At 39.1% G+C, this 16,103-nt stretch overlaps 1 protein-coding gene across 1 annotated transcript in view; it reads right to left on the reverse strand.

Annotated features, from left to right (window-relative positions):
* The window catches only part of LOC121720190 (meprin A subunit beta-like), a 202,868-nt gene that overhangs the window by 52,240 nt on the left and 134,525 nt on the right, over positions 1 to 16,103 (reverse strand). The window contains 1 exon segment of the mRNA XM_042106147.1: positions 11,363 to 11,398. Coding sequence (XP_041962081.1) covers positions 11,363 to 11,398 — 36 coding nt within the window.

Here is a 16,103-nt window from a genome sequence, read left to right on the forward strand (position 1 = left end):
TGTAACCTCTCAACTCAAAACATTTTTGAACATTCAAGTTACTGACTTGATGTTGAAAGACTGGCAGTTTTGTTGTGTAATCTCCTCTGGAACAAGTCTACTTTTCTAAAGAACATACAGTACTGGCTCTACCAGTACGGCTCTCTCTTACTGGTGTGTCATCTGTTAGCTGCGAGGCACCACTGAACTCAAAGTCACTTCACAGAAAGGAATACATCTGAGCCTGGCAGTAGTGAAGAGATGTGCTTGGATGGAAATGCACAGGAGTCAGATTGGATTTGAAGATGCGTGGCGACCCAAATAAAATCTCTTTCCATCTTCTCTCAATGCAAATCAAACCAGCTATTAGGCTAACTGAAATAAAACCATCCCAATCTTTAGGTATGTTGAAGGGTATGTGATGATGTGGGGTTATTTTCATTCCAATGAAAACACCAAAACACCAAAGAAAATTGGTGCCCTTAAAGGTTGAATTTTTCCTCATTTTTTAATTAAGGCATTAAGATCCATTTCCAAAAGATGATTTTTTTTATTCCTCTTTTTAGTCAACTTTAGCATGGGGCTGAAGACTTTTATAGGCACTGTAACATATTTGCCGATATTTACATATTTGGGACAAAAGTCTATTGCATTTACATGCAATGGAATAATACTGTTTATTATGACCGCCGCGCAGCGAAGCAGCAGTCATATAGGTTTAGTCAGATTTTTTTTCCCTTTTTCGCATGGCCAATTTTCCGTCAAGGATTCCCGGGACACTGAAAGACCGGGGTACACGAAGCATGGAACCATCGTTTTTCGTTTTGATCTGTAGCCCCCCCGCTGGACTGGACCCCCAAAAGGAGGGTAGGGCAGACACAGTTTTCTGTGAATATCTCGAGAACCGTAGGGTTTAGGACAACCTTTTTTTTGTATGTTGATCTTAAGGGGCCATGTCAACCCATTCCATAACCACTCATTTCATGTATAGCGCCACCTAGTTAAAATTAAAAAGCAAAGAACTAGGTGTTTTAATCACAATATCTCTGGCTGACATGGTCAAAACTACATGAAATTGAAAGTGTAGGATCATTATGACACCCTCCGAATGCATGCAAGTTTCGTGGACTTTCGTTCATGGGGGGCCATACAATAAATTAATTTATGTGTACATTTAGTGACCGTACACCAACAGAGTTTTCTGTGAATATCTTGAGAACCGTAGGGCCTAGGATGACCAATTTTTTGTGTATGTTTGCCTCCAGGGGTCATGTTAACCCATTCCATATGCACACATGTGCATAAACAGATACACACGCACACACATACATTCACAGTAATCATACGTATGACACATACTCACACAGTAGACATATGTACGCATGCATGCACATGCACATACACAGGCACACACACAAGCACATGCACACACACACACACACACACACACACACACCCACCCACACACACAAAAACATAAACATGTACACGCACACATGCACACAATTCAAGAATTTCTCAGAATTATGAACAGGCAAGATGGGGGTGGGGTTGTATAAAATGTATTTTACATGTGAAATCTATGAACTAATCATGTTTTGGTACTTGTTGTCTAGCAGATACCAGTGAGAATTGAGTGTGCATAATGCAATTCAGTGAGACAGTTAGAATCATATATGCCTTTCAGCGTGACTTATTTTTGTGGAAAAAATGTGCTGGACTGGGCGGCGGTCATATTTTGTACCGCTCTGCGGTACATCTAGTTTATATTTATTTGTTTGGAGATTAATTGGCATTTTAGTCCAATCGATATTAGGAAATTTTGTGCCTTTCACTTTTGTCAGATAGACAAATTTAAGCAGCAGATCTACAAGATCTACTCTAAAACTGGAGTGAGTAATCTATCATTTGTTGTGGTTGCATTACTACTTACTATTGTGCTTTTGTGTTTTTCTGCATGGAGTTTAGTTCTCTTTGTTGTCTTTGATAATGACATTTTTTCACTTGTGGATATCTGACATAATGACAACTTGGTTATCAAAACATTGTTTGCTGGCACATCTTCCATGCTGAACTTGTGGCAGGCATCTCGTCTGAGTTATCACCTGAGTTACACAGCGTGTGCTGTGTCGATTAGTTATAAAATCAGATGCGAGGTTTTGCTGATGTTTAATGCCTTTACAGTTTACTCAAGTCCGCAACACCAGTATATGCTCCCAAGTTATAATTTATTTACCGTGACGTTTCGGGCCAACTCAAGCCCTTCATCAGACGTAAGTGTTTTGTTCAGCACCCAGGATTAGATTGGGATGTGCGTGCATTTTTTCCTCTTTTTTCCTCAAAAAACTTGAGGTTGGTATGAAGGAGTGTATTGTGTATGTGAGCAATTTCATCTTCCTGAATCTCAATATTATGATCACAACAAGTCTGGGCAAATTATTATGACCGCCGCTAGCGAAGCGGTCATATAGGGATTGTCAAAGTCCCCCCCCCCCCCCCCCCGTCATCTACTTCCTGAATTTTTGGTCAGCGATACCCGGGACACCGAACCACCGGGGCACATGAAATTTGGTGAGTATGTAGCCCCACTAGACTTTTACGGAAAATTTTCGTTTCGTCCCCGGGGGCCACTCCCGAACCCCCCCCCCCCCCCCCCCCCCGTGCTGGGCCCCCCGAACCGCAAAAAAAGCAGTTTTTCCTAAATAACTACCTGAACCGTGGCACTGAGGATGAAGAATCTTTTATGGTATGTTGGTCTCAATGGCCCACATCAATCTGGCCCATAATCACTCATTTGTGATTTGCACCCCCCCGGTAAAAAATGAAAATGCAATATTATTCTGCTTTAATCACCCCTATCTTCAGTTAAGATGTTCAGAACTGCACCAAATTTTATGTGTATGATTGACCTGGCGTGTGTGTGAAGTATCCAATGACACCTTCATTTAATTATGGCTGCTTTAGCAACACACCTTAAGCTACTGTGTAGTGGGTCCAATTTAGAAGTGGCTACTTCATTCGCGCTTTCCTTGACTCATGGAGCTGCGTGAATTTTATTACAACTTTTCGCCACGATATGGCAGTTTAAGTCCGCTTGATACTGTAAGGCGTAAGCCATTGGTTTCCAAAGTAGATTTTATTTGTGTCGCCAGCATAGCCTATTGACAATTTATGTTGTAAATAGGCCTACCTTATAAGCCTACCTGTAGCTTAGGGAAGCTGGCAGCTTTCTATTAGGATCTAGTTTGTTAGTTACAGTTTTGTCATAACTCCCTGATGCATTTTTGCATTTAGAATAGCCAGAGCGTGGATATCTCAATCGGAAAATTAAACAATATCGGATGCCTATGGACTAGGCTGGGTAAACCCAGCCTGATCTGCCCGCTATTTATTTTTTGATTTCTTAAAAGATTGAGCTTGGTCTGGTGAAAGCCAGACTAGCCATGGACCTCAGTTACACAATGCAAGGGAACATGAATCAGCCTATATTTGCACGAACAATAACGGACAACAGCTCTTCAACTTTGGCCCGTTAAAATGTGTATGAACAGTCTAGCGACGCATTTCATCAAGGCCCATTTGGACATGTCAGTTATTTGCACCACTGGTTAGATGTAAAACAGCATTTCGTTTCAGACTACTGTTACTTAATTTGTGCATTAACAATAACGTTTCAGACTACTGTTACTTAATTTGTGCATTGACAATAAAGTATTACATGAACTAAAGATGACTAAAATCTTATGTAGAAGAAGAAACATTCACAAAAAATACATCCATCCAAAAATGACCTTTGTTTTTGATAGCTGTTGAAAATGGCATGGAACTGACAGAGATGTTTTTGTTTATAAATAAATAAATAGCATTATGCTGATACCTTTTGCTTTTCCCAAATACAATGTAGCCTACAGGTGTAAGTGACCTTTCATCAATCCAGTTGCAATGGATGAACTGTGATGAACTGCCCTACTTGTGATTGTTTAGAGATTTTAAAGGTTTTATAACAATGCTACATCTTCTTTGGCTATTCTACAATCTATTCACCTTTTCAGCACCAGTAGGCTACTTTCTGTGCAGCCGCACACACACACTCAGGCATGCCAAACAAGCATACACAAAAGTTTCAAGAGTGGGGGATGGAGTAAAATATGGAGACAAATTGAAGTGTGATTTATATTCGCGGAACGGATGTACAGGACTGAGCGGCGGTCATATTTTGTACCGCTATGCGGTACATCTAGTTAGTTAAATTTTCACATGGTGCAACTTCTTGCAGGGCAACCACATAACTGGTTCCATGTGTTTGAATTGGATGACTAAAGTTCTCAAGAAACTTATCTGCCTGAATCTCAATATTCTGATTACAACAACTCTGGGCAAATTACAAGTCAGCACCAGTGCTGCATTCATTGTTTTGCACTTTTATAATCACATCACCAAAAGTAGGTTATTGGTTTTACCAAAAGAATTTGGCACTATTTTTAAACTACAAACCTATAAAGTATTTTGATACAAAATATGATGACATTTTTTTCCAACTAAATAAAATAAAAATGACAACATACTATTTTGTATTTTACATACATGTATCAGACATACTGCCCATCACTGGCTGTTGGCTGCAGCAACTCAAACTAGGTCGTACTGATTGTTTTGTGTTTATGTTAGTTTTGATCCAATTTGACAGCTTTGCTATGTTGCCCACCCAAAATTTCTACCAGTCCACCCAAATATAGTAGCCTAGCCTAGGTTAGAACCAGCTCTGCCCTGCATGGAGACATATTTTACGATAATAATGGAGAAAATGTTAGCAAAACTTGTTAACGGAATCTCCCGACCCTCATTCATCTATTTGCGCAACAAATAGATGAATGAACAAAGCTGTCATCGTCATAGGCACGATATTTAGGCTACCTCGGTTAAGCCTACACAAGATAGATAGATAGATAGATAGATAGATACTTTATTGATCCCCAGGGGAAATTCAAGGTCTCAGCAGCAGCATACATACAACACAAACACATTCTTTAACAGCAGAAAGAGTAATTAAAGTATATAATATAAAAACACAACTAAGCAGTAAGGACAGTAGAAGATAAAGAATATGCTAAATATACTAAAATACAAATTATACTAACACTTAATACAATATATAAAAATATACTAAAATACAAATGACAAAAATACAAATTATACTAACACTTAATCTAAATCAATTCTAAAAACAGTATCCACATAGTGGTGATTAATAAATCAGAGGTGCTTGCAATGACTGAGGCAGGGACTGAGCCTGTGATTCTCTGTGCATAGTAAGGTATGGTAAGGTGCTCTGTGTGAATGAGTGTCATGGTGGTAGTGCAATGGTGATAGTGCAAATGAGTAAGTCAACAGTGCAACAATGCAGAAATAAAGTAAAGTAAAGTCTATATATCTATATATTTAACAATTTAAGAAAATGTATAAGTGTGGCCACAGTTCAGCTGTGGCATGGAGGGGGGGGGGGGGGGTTATGCATATGTGCTAATGTGCTAATATAGCACGCAAAACAGTGAGGCATAAAGACAGTGGTACAAGTGGCTAGTGGACAGACAGTACCAAACATGGAGGGGGTGAAGAGGCAGACAGACTATGCAGAGAAGTCTATCTCTCCTCTTCAGTTCAATGGCCCTGGGGACAAATGACTTTCTCAGTCTGTCAGTTGTGCAAGGCAGTGAGCGAAGTCTCCAGCTGATCAGGCTCTTCTGCTTTAACAATAGTGCTGTGGAGTGGGTGACACTCATTGTCCAAGATGTTGATCAGTTTGTTCAGGGTCCTTTTGTCAGATAGTGAAGTGATGCACTCCAGTTCAGCTCCCACCACAGAGCCAGCTTTCCTTACCAGCCTGTCAATTCGCCCCACATCCTTCTTCCTTGTGCTTCCTCCCCAGCATACTACTGCATAGAAGAGGACGCTGGCAACAACAGACTGGTAGAACATCCTGAGGAGCTTACTGCACACATTGAAGGACCGCAGCCTCCTCAGGAAGTACAGCCTGCTCTGCCCTTTCTTGTAGAGTGCATCAGTGTTGGCTGACCAGTCCAGTTTATTGTCCAGGTGGAGACCCAGATACTTGTAGGTGCTAACCACCTCCACATTGACCCCATCAATGTGGACTGTTAGCAGAGTGGGCTTAGACCTGCAGAAATCCACCACCATCTCCTTGGTCTTTGAAGTGTAAAGGCAAGCGTGTTTGCCACATTTCTGACGTCTGACACTTCACACTGCTGCAAGTGCATCAAGAAAGGTCCCGCCTTACACCATGTTAATGGCCAATCGTAGACTAGGATTTGGGGTGGCACCTGGGGTGGCCAATCGAATCTCAAGGGCGGCCTGTGCCACCCGGAGCCACCCCTCTGGCTCCGCCCCTGCACTTCGATAAGGTCAGGAGGTGCTGGCTCGAACTAGTGACCTTCCAACTCCTCTACAACCTCCTACATTTTCTGTGGTCTGAATTAGCCTACTTCATGATTCATTTAAATTCAAGAGAGAATAATTTGTTACAGGGAGTTCTTTAAAGAGGGGATTGTTTAAAGTAGCTGTGACACCTTCACACTTGCTCAATAAGCAGGTGTGCTCACCATTCCAGAATTCCATTCGATCCAAAAATTAAGCTACAGCCAAAAGCCCTCAAAGTAAGGCTCAATTCCTCAGTGCAGGTTACATGGTCTGTCATGAATGCCTTATTTTTTTGAATGACAAGAAACCTAAAGCGGTGACGTCTGTATAGAGTGAGACCTATACGGTTAGCCTAGAAATCTAGACGCACCCAAGCGGCGGCAAATTCATTTGCTCAGCCTGTACGTCTAGTACCAAACCATAGGAATTTCTATTGGCTGATGCTGTGGACGTCATCCAATCACAGCGCTCTATTTTGTTAGATAGAGGCGGGCTTAACAGGATAACGACAGTCCTGCGACGGTGAACAACAAGGAAGGTGGCTATGCCGAACGAAGAGCGGTTGTTTGATATATATATATATATATATATATATATTCCCTGATGTATGTCAGCCATTTCATACCCATCAGTGGTAATTCTGAACAGGCAGTTAATGGTAATAGGTCACATTTGATGGTGATATAGACGAAAGAATAAACGAGTCAGCCCTTCAGATGTTCAGTTTTAGACAGAACTTTGGTTAGAATCTTAATCTTCACACAGCACAGCTCAGGTGTAAAAGCAGAGATGTAACAGCACAGCTAAGTTTCACAGATTACACAGGTACAGTATGATTCACAGGTATATTTAGTATCTTAGGATAATATTATTTGCATTATCAAGTTCTGTAAGAATCTTCAGTAGACATCTAGTTTCTCCCTGATCATAAAATTATTGGGTAGCATTAAAATTGGTTTCAATAACTTTGACTTCCAGCTTGCATCGGTTGTTGTATTCTGAGTATCATTCCGCTGTTGTTTTATACTGTACTGTATTAAAACAAAATATTGGTCAATATTGCATTAACAATTTATTTGTACTGACGGTCATATACTCTAAGTTAACATCTAACCTAGTAAGTGGTTTTCAAGAATACTATAGGTCTATTTAATGTGATTAATCATACAGTAAGTAATTTGTGTATATGTTTTTTTTTAAAACTAATACAGTGTTTTACACAGCAGCCTTTTTGCAGCCTTACATGCAATGGCAATTCCTTCCTTAGAATTACATTTCTAGTTAATATTACTATTTTGCTTAATGTACTTACCTTAAATAATAATAATAATAATAATAATAATAATAATAATTTAAACTATTGTAATGTTTATATTTTGGAGAAAAGTGTCTGCTGAATACAGTGACCATAACCATAATCTGAGCCCAAACCCTCCATTAATATTCCTATAATTTTAACATGAACTGTAGAGTACCAGTATCTGGTTTTCAGATTCATCTTATGTATGGTGCATAGCATTAAAAATGGGCAATGACAAACTGATTACAGGAGTGTGATAATTGACATGGATTAAAAGGTAAATGGGTGGAGGAAGATACATTCAAAACAGGCAGAACATCCATCCTGTTACACAGAAATGCAAACAAAAATCTACCAAATAAACCTTGAAAACCAAGTCTAATGTAGAATTTGAATCAATGGATCAAAATCAATATAAATTGAGCTAGTCACATTTTTGCAGCGGAGGTTTGAAATTCCTGTACAGACAGTACCAAAAGGCTTTTGAATGTCATCTGTTTTTATTGTTGTTCATAGACAGTTTCTTAGTACATAATGAATGTCTACCACACTTGACATTTCAATGGGAATATCAATATCATATCAACACACAGCCGTAGAAAGAGGTTGTGTCAGGGGGCCTGTGTCTGGTGTTTATATTATAAATGGTCTTTATAATTCCACACAAGCTTCAACTGATTTGACAACCTACAATAAGCATTTATAAATTGATCATGTCATCCTGCTGATTCTGCTAGATTGACACCTCCCCACCCAAATTTCAAATGGCTTGCTATGGCGCTGCAACAAACATATCAGCACATACATTATTAAGAATTGTAAAGTTACCACATCCAGTCAGCATGCAGACAACAAAATAGTAAGATTTTAAGATTTTCAACAAGAACCTTCACAATATAGCCTACACATAACTATGATCAAATAGCACATTATGGAAGTAATCACAAACAGTACTCATTAAAGCTATTACATCCTTTTGTGAACCTACTGTAGGAGATTCTGATAGATTTGACACAAGCAAAAAAATAAATGATAAAAAGGTCTACTAATCTCTCGCTACCTTATTATTCTATAGAGCATTACGTCATCTGCCGTTTCCTCCACAAGCTTTTGTAAATCAATCATCAAAAGTTAAAAACTAATGTTAGCTTAATGCATCGTTTCTCAAACTGTGGGGAGACATGCCAGGTGGGGCGCAAACTGACGTGAGAAACAAGAGTTTTTTTATTTATTTTTTTTATCTAGCCTGGGCCCAGGTAGCACCCGATGCGCAATGGACGCACTGTGTTATTCACAGGGAAGCGCTCGTGTCAAGGCAGCTTAGTTAGTCCCGACCTACATGAGATTTAGAACGTTGTTGTGAAAGTGGTGAATTTCATCAAAACCCGGCCCTTAAAAGCGCGTCTATTCTCCGCACTTTGCGAAGAGATGGTAGCTGACCAAAAGGCTGTACTGTTTCACAGCGAGGCAAGGTGGCTTTCCCGAGGTAAAGTGCTGTCGCGCGTGTTTGAGCTCCAAGTCGCCTCTTCTAGGAGTAAGAGCGCATGTTTGAATCTGCAAGCACGTTCACTAATGAACATTTCTTGACGAAGCTGGCCTATCTTAGTGATATATTTGATATATCTTAGCGATACATTTGAGTTAAATGTCCAGTTACAAGGCAAAGACAAGCACCTACCTCACCTAGCAAATAAGATTGCATTCACCAAGTATGGGACATGCGCCTCGATCGCGACAGTATTATGCCTTTGAGATTTCTGAGCGAAATCGCTGAAACGTCTGATTGGGAGGCACTCTTGTGATCCCATGTATTAAACAGTAGGCCTACATCACATCCCTGCAAAGTTTATTTAAAAAAATATTTCCCAAACAGTAGTGCTCAGTATGACTGGATTATGGATCCATTCAATGCAGCATGTTGGTATTTCATTGAATATATTGTACAATGCTGTAAAATGGCCTATGCTTCCTAATATGTTGCTGGAAAACAGAAATATGTGTGTTATGTATTTATTTATTTATTATTATATCTGCAGCACCAGCTGATTTTAACTCTGTTGAAGAGGATATATTTAGAACTTGTCATTATTTCAATAAATTTGACAATTTTAAGCTTGACCTACCACTTTCTTAGAGCGATGAGGGACAGGTGGGGCTCGAGAGTCACAAATTTTCACCCTACAGTTTAAACACCCCCAAAGGAAATCATTAACAGTTTAGCCTACCTAAGGAATAACAGCAAACCTACACATATTCAAACCTACACACTTCATTATCCAGAATACATACCCAGAGAGATTACAAAAAAAGTTACAATCATTTAACAAGTACACTTAGGCTTTGAGTTTACTTCTGTGGATACGGCCATACAGTCATGTGCATTGTTGTCACCAAAATATACTCCGTTTGTTACTGCAGATACGCCTTTCGGCAGCATGAGTCATGTCACCCAAACAGGGTTTCAAATAGTATCACTGCATTGAGTTTGTCTAATTAGCTATAATTCACTGAAGCATGACATAAAATAACATCTTCCAGTCTCTGTTTTAGTTTTAATCCCAGGGGAGCAAACATTGAAATGAAAATGTCTACTCCAAGTCCCCTTGCATGAAAGTATAATTAGTGTAAACAGATTGTGCTTTCTCTTGACCTGAACCAGTGCTTGGAAATATGCATGTCAGGCATAGTCAATGCAAAATTCTGTATGGACACAAAACTTTGGTGCAGCACGACTGTCTGTACAGCCAGTGCTGGTGACAAAATGTGCGTCATTCTCACATGCATAGACTGTCAGCAGATCGTATCTGCAGGAGTACACTCAGGCCATAAGATTATCATTGACATGGATTAAAGGTAAATCTACGTGCATAGACTGTCATTAAATCAGTTGAGATCTCATCAGTTGAGATTTAATGACAGTGATCCAGTGATCACACACTTAAAAACAAGATCAATGTCACCACCAGCATTACTGGAGAGAAAGACATCTTGGAACAGGCACTACAAAAAATGTCCTCGCATCTATTGAAAACAAAGGAATATATTGGAAAATATGTTACATAGCCTCATAATATTATGTTATTATGTCATAAATTCCATTCTGATAATGCAACATCAAAGCATAGAAGTGGCTTATTAATTCACCTCTCATCCTCTGTGGTAGAGCTGGTCTCCTCAGTAGTGACTCTTGTTGTGCTGTGATGGGATTTTGGTACAATGACAAATTAAAATACAAAACATACCCAATTACATACATAATTGTGTGCATAAAGTGTGTCATAAAATATTGCTGCTAGTTCCAGATTAACAAATAAAGGTGAAGAAAGGGCATGAGTTACATGAAATGAGGTTAGCTGTCTTTCAGGGGTGATTAAATGGGACAATGCTCAGATAAAAACCCTCATTTGTCAGCTGCCCTCCTCACACACTCAAACATACAATTTTGGTTTCTAAAGTTTAGCTAAAATGCATTTGTGTTCTTTAAATATTGCTGCTAGCTCTTGTTGTGCTCAATGCGTACACATTCCAGAAGATATCTATTTGAAACCATTGAAAGATGGTCCCAAAGATTTTTGATGATAAATTATGTCTACTGCAATCTTATTTTTCATTCAGTGCATATTATGTATTACAACAAATTTGAATTACCTGTCGCCTCCTGTGGTGGCAGCTGGAGTTGTGGAACTATAAGGCAAAATGATTGAAGTGAGAAGTGATGAAAACGGACATTAAATAACTAGATGTACTGCATAGCGGTACATAATATGACTGCCGCATGGTGTGGCCTATGCAAATGAAACACTCTGGCACACTATGGTAAATATCTAGACATACCACAAAGCTATATGTCAAATGACACATAATGGTTTTATATATATGCGCATTGAGCTCAATGCAAATCAAACCAGATAATAGGCCAACTGAAATAAAACCATGCCAATCTCTAGTTATGGTGAAGGGTATGTGATGATGTGGGGTTATTTTAATTCCAAAGGCCAAGGGAACTTTATAAGGATGCATAGTATCCTGGATCCATGAAATAACTGGCCTTTAAAAATAAAAAACTGCCTGCCTCTATGGGAATTTAACATAAGGGTTCCAATACTTATGACCCATGTATTTTAAGGAAGAACATTCATTTATTTATTTATGATATATTATTCATTCACAAAGAAAATTGGTGTCCTTAAAGGTTAGATATATACTCTTTACTTAAGGCATTAAGATCAATTTCCAAAAGATGATTTTATATTCCTCTTTTTAGTCAACTTTAGCAGAGGTGCCAATAATTCTGGAGGGTACTGTATGCTTTATTTTCTTGGAATAATATAGCATCACCAAGCGTTGGTCACATGATCTACCTTTATGCGGTACATGTAGTTTGTCCTCATTATAAGTGCACTCCTATAGTTTGGACACATTACTAAGAAAATGTATTGTATGTGGTATGACATAGGGGTAGATGTACATATGCAGCATAAACATTGACTTTGTTAGTCTGCAGAAAGTGCACACTGTACTGTGCTTTGCCATATTATGTGGAATTTACTGAGCATTAGTTTCATCAGGTAAATGGTGTTTGTTACTGCCCTAAACCCGTAATTTACAGTTGAATCAAAATATAGTTTCTCTACCTTGTGTTAACTTCGCATGGAGATGACTGATTTTTAAGGAGATACGAAATGTCTAAAGGAAGAAATTTAAATATTAAAAACACACTATTTCATTATGTTAATAATAAAACTGTATACATTTTCTGTAAAATGCCTGTTACCTTGTATGTCAAAAAGAAGAAACAAGTCCCCTCCCTTTAAGAAGGATCTTCTTCTAAGGCTCTCTATGTTCATCCAGTTAGACCAGCCGTAGCCCAAATTCCCAAACAGAGGTTTCTCATTCTCATCTGATCCCAGATGATTTCCATAGAAAGAAGGGTCGTACCAAAGCTTTTGTGCTGTTGATGGGGGAAAAACACTGATGTCATTCCATTTTTTTTTCATATTACATCCAAACATTCAATAAGGCGTTCCAGTGAAGTACAGTACATGACATGAAACAGGCAAAATATAGGTGCAAGCATTGATGAAGGGGCCAAGCATCTCAGCAGCAGGCAGGAGTTGCCATGACAACTCAATGTTATTACATCAGGCACAATAATCAAAGATTGACCCAGATAAGGCTACTTTCAGAATAGACAGCCAGCCTCCGTTTACATTAACCCTATAGAGTAGACTGTATTTTTTTTTTTAAAAAGTCCTCAGCTTTTTTTTAAAACGCCAGCGTTTTTTTTTTTTTTTACTGCAGCTCAGAGCGTCTTTTTTAAGTTGAAAAAAGTTAAACTTCTAAGAAAAAAGCTCCCTATATTTGACAGCTGACCAATTACAAGCTGAGTAATGAGACGTTTCTAACCAGCAGAAATGGAGATTGTAGCAGTGGAGTAACACCATTCATTTACGGAGTTAAACTGGATGTGTCCCAGATTTTCTGGTCAGCGTGTCTTTATTGCAGTCGCTTGAACAACTAGCAGGTTAGCTAACATTAACTCTAAATTAGCACACATTGTTATGGCAGCAAAAGACTCTCTCAATTGCTTTTTGCTGCCAGTGGTTTTTCTAATCAAAATGACGCCCAGTCCAACTTTTTTTGTCAAAAAAAGCCTAGTCTGAACATAGCCTAAGAGATTACTTCCTCTTTGGTGACTTTGCTGCTGATTTCGGTTGGTTGTCATTGGCGCTTTCAAAAATGTAAGTGCCATGTAGATAACTTGATGAGGCTTGATCTGACGATCAACTTTACAAATTTTGGTGGATGCAGGTCAAAAGCCTGTGAAATTATTTTACGCCCTATGACAAAATCCAACATGGAAGAGGGATCAAATAGATTGACTTAACAAGTTGGCATGTCTAAGCCTTGGGATCTCCCATGGTATTAATAGACATGAGAATAAGGCCCAATCCCATTTCTCATTCTTACTTCAGACTTCAGTCTGATCAACAAGATATATGAGCAATGGGCTTTGTGTTGTCGGAATAACAGGCTATCGGACCAATGGGCTTTTGTCGGAACATAGAGTTGTCAGAACAATGAGTAGTCCCTGCCAGCTCGATTTCAACTGTTCTGCCCTATAATTGGTTCAGAGGCTATCAAGCGCCATGTTGCAACCTAATCTACATTTAGCACACCCTAAAGGTTTAACGCCACATTTTTTGAGCATCCTCACAATTGGGTCCCAAGTCATATTTGGTTTTGATACAATGAAAGCGTTTCTAACTTTCTGTTTGTGACTTCCTCATTTCTCACTTAAGTTTTAGATTGGCTGTGACAGACGAACGCTTTCAAAACTGAACCCATCCTTTAGATTGTCTGAGGCTTGATCTGTGCCAAATATGATGAAGATTGGAAAATGTTTTCGACTTTTGAAAACCTTTTTGGGATTTCTATCAAATCCATAATGGCGGAAAATACAATATAGCGGAGGTTTATGCTCTGAACTTGGCTTGATCCAAGGATTCAAAAGGTACCTTGTTTTTGAAAATCAGCTCTGAATCAACAACTTTGCACAGCAAATAAGTTAGATAACTTATGATGGTTAACTGCAACATTATCCATCATTTTCAATGTTATGATTTGTATTGAGGGTTGTGCCTCTTTTACCATCTTCATTCGTTGAATCCGTGGTGAAGCTGTATTGCTTGGACATGCGTTGCCTAATGTCAGGGGTCTGGTCCAGGGCAAGTAAAGTCATCTGCCTCCACTGCAGAGGCCACTGAAGCTGGTCATCAAAATCCCCAGCCAGCAGGCGAATATATGCAGATATTACTGGATCCTTAAGTTCCAGATACATCTGGTACCTATAGCCATCACTGGTATAGTATGTTGGACTGTATATATTGTAAGGTGAACTGAAGTGGAGAAGTTTTTCGAAGTTCCTGATCTGCCATGTCTGATGAGGACATTCGGTCTCTGACAGGTTGATGTCGTCCACAGAGAACCCGCCTCTGGACTTGTCTGTTCCTTTGCGGGCCTCAAACTCCACCTGAAACGTCTTAGTGGCGTTCAGAGGAACATGGTGAAGTTGCCAATAATTAGCTGGATAACCTAAGAGAGGAAGAGATCTCTGATTTGGTTCAGACTTAACTACAATGATATATGTAACCAGCATTGTTACCTCCACCTAGGAGGATATGTTTATCTGTAAGCAGGTGTGGTCAAAATTAATCCAAGACAACTGGTGTGAGACTGCAGCTTTATTCACGACGCCGGGAGCATGTTACCCACATGAAATGTCAAAGTAACAAGCCCACACATCTGTGGGTGAAGCCAACTTTTATACCCTTACCCCACACCCATGGAAAATCACAAGTTGTCACCCTCCAGTGATCACTTAACCATCTGGTATTTTAACAGAGATAAGAAATGTTTACGACCCCCCCCCATCCTGAAGGTTACCCACAGTTCGGTGACACAGGGGTTAATTTAACTAAACATTCCAACATAGGAGATTCAGAAAACACAAGGGTCAGAGTAAGGAGATGACAATTAGATTTCACTACATGTATATAAGGTATATTAAACATTCAATGAGAAAAATAAAAATTATCCCACATATTATTATGCAAAAACTACTGGCCTGATTTTCAAGAAACTTGAAACAAAAAAGAGGAAAAGTGTAGCATGTCCCAAGGAAGAACCCAATAAGTTTTCAGTGCTGTGAGAAATAGACTTAGCAGAGTTCTACACTCTCTCCATATTCCCTTTTAGTGTATTCTTCCATTTGTTTTTCATAATTATATAATTCAATATGCCCTCACCTGTAACCTGGTCCATGAGTCTGCGAGTTCCCATGGTGTCATTTTCACTATCAAACTCAGTCATCCAGATGTTGAGCTGATCTAGTTTATTCCCACTATTGTAATAGAAGAACTCAAGGCACTGGATATTGCCATTTCTTTTAGGAATCAACCTCCTGGTCTGCAGTGTGGAGAATTCTCCTTGTCCTACTGTTGTGTTGGCATGCATGAAAAAGCTGGAATCTATTTTTTAAACAAACAAAATCATGTTTATAAGCATCATGCAAATAAAACAGAAGAACCGTTTACAGTTTGCATCTTTTCTCTGGTAAGGTGATATGATATGCTGTAGTATGAACAAACCTTATACATTAATACATCATATGTAACTGTTTTGAGGCACGTCATAGGCTTTAGATCAAGAAAGCTTGCACATAAACATGAAAAGCTTGCACATGTAATACTATTCCTTGCACAAGCTTGCATACTCTACTTCAGGGGCGTCATGCAAGGCAAAATTCCGACGGGGACAGAGGGGACAGAAATACCTTAACAGAGCAAGCTACTACACATGATTTTAAAAACAGTAGCCTACCATTGCA

This window comes from Alosa sapidissima, chromosome 10 (genome assembly GCF_018492685.1).
Source record: "Alosa sapidissima isolate fAloSap1 chromosome 10, fAloSap1.pri, whole genome shotgun sequence".
NCBI lineage: Eukaryota > Metazoa > Chordata > Actinopteri > Clupeiformes > Clupeidae > Alosa > Alosa sapidissima.